This window comes from Larimichthys crocea, unplaced genomic scaffold (assembly GCF_000972845.2).
Source record: "Larimichthys crocea isolate SSNF unplaced genomic scaffold, L_crocea_2.0 scaffold224, whole genome shotgun sequence".
NCBI classification, from domain to species: Eukaryota; Metazoa; Chordata; class Actinopteri; family Sciaenidae; genus Larimichthys; species Larimichthys crocea.
The window spans coordinates 163,291-170,267 of NW_020852976.1; the positions used below are offsets into that span (position 1 = coordinate 163,291).

The 6,977-nt window shown below is 49.6% G+C and overlaps 1 protein-coding gene across 1 annotated transcript in view; it reads left to right on the plus strand.

Annotated features, from left to right (window-relative positions):
• Positions 1-6,977, plus strand: part of LOC104939840 (serrate RNA effector molecule homolog) — a 17,823-nt gene that overhangs the window by 3,209 nt on the left and 7,637 nt on the right. The window contains exons 4-14 of the mRNA XM_027275859.1: positions 403-546; positions 643-703; positions 774-1,071; positions 1,146-1,357; positions 1,450-1,575; positions 1,646-1,769; positions 4,464-4,580; positions 4,848-4,908; positions 5,023-5,101; positions 6,014-6,175; positions 6,643-6,669. Of these exons, the coding sequence (XP_027131660.1) occupies positions 403-546; positions 643-703; positions 774-1,071; positions 1,146-1,357; positions 1,450-1,575; positions 1,646-1,769; positions 4,464-4,580; positions 4,848-4,908; positions 5,023-5,101; positions 6,014-6,175; positions 6,643-6,669 (1,411 nt within the window). The remainder of the gene's footprint in view (positions 1-402; positions 547-642; positions 704-773; positions 1,072-1,145; positions 1,358-1,449; positions 1,576-1,645; positions 1,770-4,463; positions 4,581-4,847; positions 4,909-5,022; positions 5,102-6,013; positions 6,176-6,642; positions 6,670-6,977) is intronic.

The following is a 6,977-nucleotide window of genomic DNA, read 5'->3' on the forward strand; positions in this document are numbered from 1 at the left end:
GTGTGTGTGTGTGTGAGTGTGTGTGTGTGTGAGTGTGTGTGTGCGTGTGAGTGTGTGTGTGTGTGTGTGTGTGTGTGAGTGTGAGTGAGTTGATCTGTAAAACTTACCCCTGGAACACACGGCATGTGGATCGGCTCCGTCGACCCGTTTCCATGTTAGTCCGTGTGTCAGCTCTCTCAGTCTCCGTCCTCGCTGCGTCACGGCTCCGGATCGACTGTGGCGCCCGGCAGCCCTCCGCAACACACACAGAGCTTCTATTGTTCACGGAGCCGGAGCACGCAGCCGTTCCGGAGCGGAGCCGTTCTGCATGCGGTGTGTTTTAGGGGTGAGAGTCAGCTGTTCCTCAGCTGTTCCTCAGCTGTTCCTCAGCTGTTCATCAACATGTTTCGTCTGTTATTACAGGGACGACCACCGGGGGGAGCCGTACCGCTACGACCTGCCGTATGGAGGAGGCGTGGCTCCGTTTCCAGGGGCGGGGCCTCAGGGCTGGCACCCCGACCTCCCCCACCTTAACCCACATCATGGAGGTCACCCACTGCAGGGCAGGTGGGCGTGGCTTTAACCCTTTCTCCCCCTCAAACATTTGACCTTTGACCTGTGACTGATGGGGGGGGTGTGTGTGTGTGTGTGTGTGTGTGTCAGGCTGGGCATGGTGGATCCAGATCTCCCTCCCCCTGGCCCTCCCACCATGAGGAGCTTTAAGGTGAGTGACACAGGCTGGGCGGGGCCTGGCGTTGCGGGGCGGGGCTCTGATGGTTCTGGTTCTGGTTCAGGAGTTCCTGTTGAACATGGAGGACAGCGTTGACGAGACGGAGTCAGTGAAGCGCTACAATCAGTACAAACTGGACTTCAGGCGGCAGCAGCTGCAGGACTTCTTCCTCCAGCACAAAGACCAGGAGTGGTTCCGCTCAAAGTACCACCCCGATGACATCACGGCGAGGAAGGCGGAGTCTATGGCCGCCCTTAAAACCCGGCTGGGCGTCTTTCTCTTCCTGCTGGACAACAACTGGCTGGACAATGTGTCGCTGGACATGGAGCACGCGCCCGCCATCATCAAATTACTGGACGCAGGTAGAGAGACAGACGGGCTCTTTGCAGGGGGTTCTGGGTAACGCGGTCCTCAGACTCCTCTTGTGTCTCTGCAGCTGTGATAAAGATGGAGGGAGGTACAGACTTCGACCTGCAGGTCCTCGAGGTACCGACTGCTCCTGCAGCGCCCGGCGGGGAGGCGAGCGGGGGCGGCGGGGACAAGAGTCAGGGAGATCCCGGCAGAGGAACCGCGAGCGGTCAGACCAGATCAGAACCAACGGACGAGACAGCGAGCAGCGAGACGGGCCAGACGAAAGACTGTGACAAGGTCAGAGACGGATCAGTCTGAGGAGGATCAACTGTAATTGGTTGATGTCAGACAGACGCAGTGAACCCAGGCGTGTTTGTTTTCTCTGTCAGGACTGTGAGGACGAAGCCCAGCAGAACGGAGACGAGAAGGACGAGGAGGAGGACGAGGAGGAGAAGAAAGACGAGGAGGAGGAGGAGGAGGAGGGGCAGGAGAAGACGACAACCAAGAAAGTGAGTGTGAGTGTTTCCCGCTTCATGTTACATCCATCACCATGCTACTGATGTTAACCCCGCCCCTTCCTCTCAGGGCAGGAAGAGGAAACGCAGCGTGTCGGCTGACAGCGGCGAGGGCAGCGCCTCAGACTCTGACTCCTCCCACTCCGACGGAGAGAAGGAGGAAGAGGAGAAGGAGGAGGAGGACGGAGAGAATGGTACAGTTTAAAGCTAACATAACAAAGCTAATGCAGCTAACTGTTAACATGAGCTAATGCAGCTAACTGCTAACATGAGCTAATGCAGCTAACTGTTAACATGAGCTAATGCAGCTAACTGCTAACATAAGCTAATACAGCTAACTGCTAACATAAGCTTATACAGCTAACTGCTAACATGAGGTAATGCAGCTAACTGCTAACATGAGCTAATGCAGCTAACTGCTAACATGAGCTAATGCAGCTAACTGCTAACATAAGCTAATGCAGCTAACTGCTAACATGAGCTAATGCAGCTAACTGCTAACATGAGCTAATGCAGCTACCTGCCTAACATGAGGCTAACTGCAGCTACTGCTAACCTGAGCTAATGCAGCTTAACTGCTTAACATACTATTGAGCTACTACGGATAATGCCAGCCTCACAGCATGACTCTTAATGGCTAATGCAGCTAACTGTATGAGCTACTGCAGCACATGAGCTATGCCGCTACTCACATCGGTAATGCAGCTAACTGCTACATGAGCTAATGCAGCACTAACTAGACTGCTAACATGAGCTAATGCAGCTAAACTGCTAAACAACTATGCAATAATGCACATGGCTATCAGCACATGAACATGCCAGCTATCTAACATGGCTAATGCAGGCTAACTGTTAACATGCAGCTAATGGCAAGTAACCTATAATAAGCTACGTACATGAGCTAATGCAGCTACTGCTAACATGAGCTAATGTCGCTAACTGCTAACATGAGCTAATTGCAGTACTTATAGAGCTATGCGCTACTGAGCTAATGCAGCTGTAACTCTACTGAGCTCATGCAAGCTAACTGCTAACTGATATGCAGACGCTACGACTCATGCAGTCTAACATGTCGTAAACAGAACTGCTAATGAGCTAATTGCACTAAGCTTCAATGCAGCTAACTTAACATGAAGCTAATGCAGCTACCTGTAACAAATCAGCAGCACATGAGCTAAGCTACTGCACTGATCTAATACTAAATGTACAGAGCTAATGCAGCTACTGCTCACATGACTAAGCAGCCTAACATAGTATGAGAACATGTCACCATGAGCTACCTGCATCATATAGTAATGCATGCAACTGAGTAAATGCAGCTACTTATGTCAACATGAGCTAATTGCAGCTAACAACCTGGCTAATCATGAGCTATTGCAGCTAACTGTTAACCTAGCTAATGCAGCTAACTGCTTAACATGCAGCAATGCCAGCTAACTGCTAACATAGCTATTCAGCTACCTGCTAACATGAGCTACATGAGCTAAGTTCCTGCTAACTGGTAACTGATACAATGATGATAATGCAGCTAACTGCTAAACATGCGCTAATGCAGTACCTGTTAACATGAGCGATAATGCAGCTAACTGTTAACATAAGGGCTAATGACTATGTTTTAACATAAGCTAATGCAGCTACCTGCTAACATGAGCTTAATTGCAGCTAACTGCTAACATGAGCTAATGCAGCTAACTGCCTACATGAAAGCAAGCAGCTAATGTGCTAACATAGCTAATCAGCTAACTGCTAAACAGATTATAAGCATGCTAAACATGAGCTAATGCAGCTAACTGCTAAATGAGCTAATGCAGCTATGCTAACATGAGCTTAATGCAGCTATACTGCTTAACATGAGCTAATGCAGCTAAACTGTTAATGAGCTAATACAGCTAACTCTAACATGGTAATGCAGCTAACTGCTAATGCAGCTAACTGTTATACTAAGGCACTGCTAACATGAGCTAATGCACTAAGCATTGCGCGAACTGTTAACAGAGCTAATGCAGCTAACTGCTAACATGAGCTAATGCAGTACTGCTACCTGAGCTAATGCAGCTAACTGTTAACATAGCTACATGCAAGCTACCTGCTACATGAGCTAATGCAGCTAACTGCTAAACATGAGCTAATGCAGCTACTTGCTAACATGAGCTAATGCAGCTATGCTACACTAGCTAACATGAGCTAATGCCTGCAGCTACCTGCTAACAGAGCTAATGCAGCTAACTGCTAACATGAGCTAATGCAGCTAAACCTAAGCTAAGCAGCTAACTGCTAACATAGCTAATGAGCTACTGCTTACCATGAGCTATGCAGCTAACTGCTAACTGAGCATGCAGCTAACATGAGCTAATGCAGCTAACTGCTAACATAAGCTAATGCAGCTAACTGCTAACATAGCTAATGCCGTAACTGCTTAACATGAGCTAATGCACGCTAACATAGCTAATGCAGCTAACTGCTAACATAAGCTAATGCAGCTAAACTGTAACATGAGCTAATTGCAGCTAATAACATAAGCTAATGCAGTCTAACTGCTAACATTTAGCTAAGCAGCTAACTGCTAACATGAAGCTAATGCCAGCACTGCTAACATAGCTAATGCCTAGCTACATGAGCTAATGCAGCTCAACTTTAACATAGCTACGCAGCTAAACTGTTAACATGAGCTAATGCAGCTAAACATAAGTTAATGCAGCTAACTGCTAACATAAGCTAATGCAGCTAACTGCTAACATAAGCTAATGGCAGCACTGCTAACTAGAGCTAATGCAGCTAACTGCTAACATAGCTAATGCAGCTAACACATGCTCTCGTGGGCTGCTGTGAATGTTTGTTTTAGGTTTGTTGAAGGTTGTTGCTGATGAAACGTGTCGTCGTGTTTGCAGAGCGCCGTAAAGAGCAGGGAAGGAGCTTCCTGCAAAGCCCCGCCCCCTTCACCCTCACCACTTCCTTGTTTATCAGAAGCATCCCACCCGAGGGTGTCCAAGGAGGAGATCACTGCTGTGGTACACGCACCTGTACACGCACACCTGTAGCACCTGTCACGCACCTGTACGCGCGCCTGTACCACACGCACACCTGTACGCGCACCTGTACATGCACTGTGCACGCCTGTATACACGCGCGCCTGTATACACGCACACCTGTACATACGCACACCTGCGTACTGCGCACCTGTACGCGCACCTGTTTAACACGAACACCTGTACCTACGCACACCTGTACACACACACCTGTTACACGCACGCTAACATTATCCATGTGTGTAGTTGTGTCGCAGGTACCCGGGCTTCCTGCGTGTGCGCTGTCGGACCCTCAACCTGAGAGGAGGTGAGAACACCTGTGTTTTAAAGGGCCAGTTCACCTGATGTAGAAACTAATGGAACTGTCCTGACAGTGCTGTCTGTCTGTCTGTCTGTCTGTCTTCTGTTGTCTGTCTGTCAGGTTCTTCAGGCGGTGCTGGGTGACGTTTGACCGCGGTGTGAACATCAAGGAGACGTGCTGGAACCTGCAGAACATCAGGGTACACACACACTGCTGTTTTGTTTCCTGTCTCTCTCTTGACTGTCTGTCTCTCTCTCTGACCGTGTCTCTCTCTCTCTTTGACCTGTCTGTTCTCCTTCTCTTGACCTGCTTCTCTCCTTCTACTGCTCTTCTCTCTCTGACTGTCTGTCTCTCTCTCTCTCTGACCTGTCTGCTCTCTCTCTCTCTGAGCTGTTCTCTCCTGACCTGTCTGTTTCCTCTCTACCTGTCTGTCTCTCTCTTGACCTGTCTGTTCTCTCTCTCTCTCTGCCTGTCTTTCTTCTCTCTTACCGCTTCTTCCTCTTCTGACCTGCTCTCTTCTCTCTCTGCACTCTTTGCCCTGCCTCTCTCTCTCTCTCTGACCCTGTCTGTCTCTCTCTCTTGACCTGTCTGTCTCTCTATCTCTCTGCTGTCTGCTCTCTCTCTTGACCTGTCTGTTTTCTCTGCTGTCTGTCTCTCTCTCTCTGACCTGTCTGTCTCTGCTCTTTCTCTCTCTGCCCCTGTCTCTCTCTCTCTCTGACCTGTGTCTCTCTCTCTACCTGTCTGTCTCTCTCTTTGCTCTGCTGTCTGTCTCTCTCTTGACCTCTCTGTCTCTCTCTCGACCTGTCTGTCTCTCCTTTCCTCTTGACTGCTCTGCTCTCTCTCTCTACTTGTCTATCTCTGACCTGTTGTCTCTCTCTCTGACCTGTCTGTCTCTCTCTCTTGACCTGTCTGTCTCTCTCTCTGAACTGTCTCTCTCTCTGAAGTCTGTCTCTCTCTCTGATGTCTGTCTATCTCTGTTCTGACCTGGTTGTCTTCTCTTGACTGTTGTTTCTCTCTGACCTGTCATGTCTCTCTCTGACCTGTCTCTCTCTCTGACCTGTCTGTCTCTCTCTCTGAACTGTCTCTCTCTTCTGGCCTTGTCTTCTCTCAGCTCAGAGACTGTGAGCTGTCTCCGGTGGTCAACAGAGATCTGTGTCGTCGTGTTCGTACCGTTAACGGTCTGACTCATCACAGACCCGTGGTGAGGAAGACATCGGCTGTCGGCCCGGTCGTCCACAGTCTGGACCAGAGGGGGGAGCTGTGGGCCGGACAGGTACCGCTCCTGACTGCTATCAGAACCACACAGAACCCGACAGAACTCAGAGAGGCAGACAGGAAGTGTTGATGTGTTGCTTGGCAACATCGTGAGGAAGATGTGACGACGTTCGTTGTTTGTGTGTGTGTGTGTGTGTTGTGTGTGTGTGTGTGTGTGTCTGTGTGTGTCTGTTGTGTGTGTCTCTGTGTGTGCAGATGGAGACCAACCCCGTCCTGAAGAACATCACAGATTACTGATCGAGGGGTGACGCTGAGAGGGAGGAGCTTACAGGCGCCTCGGGGGGCAAACGCTGATGAGCAGGCGATGCCAAAGACCCCGCCTCCTCCTTGAGGTTACCGTGGAGACGGACGACAGCTGTGAAGGTGGGAGGAGCTTATGTGCTCTGATCCTGATGTCACAGTTTTAGTGAGACCTCCTCACTGTCTGTCTCTCTGTCTGTCCTCTGTCTGTCTCTGTCTCTGCAGGTCCTGGACAGACTGCTGGTCTACCTGGTCTGGTCCACTCTGTAGATTACTTAACAACTTCTGTGATATCCGTCTCTGAGGATGAGATTTGCCTCATATGCTGTGGGACTTTTTCTGATACAAGTACGACTTGGTTTACCTTCATCTCTGTGGGCCTCAATTTTAGATTTCACTGCCTTAGCCGAGTTTCTGGGATGTTCACATTATTGGGGTTACCTTCACACCACACCATTTTCATTCACCCCACACAGACCGTTACATCTTCGCCACACACTTACACCACTTTTTTTTCCTGCATCCTTTTTTTTTTTTTCTACAGACAGACAACTCACCCA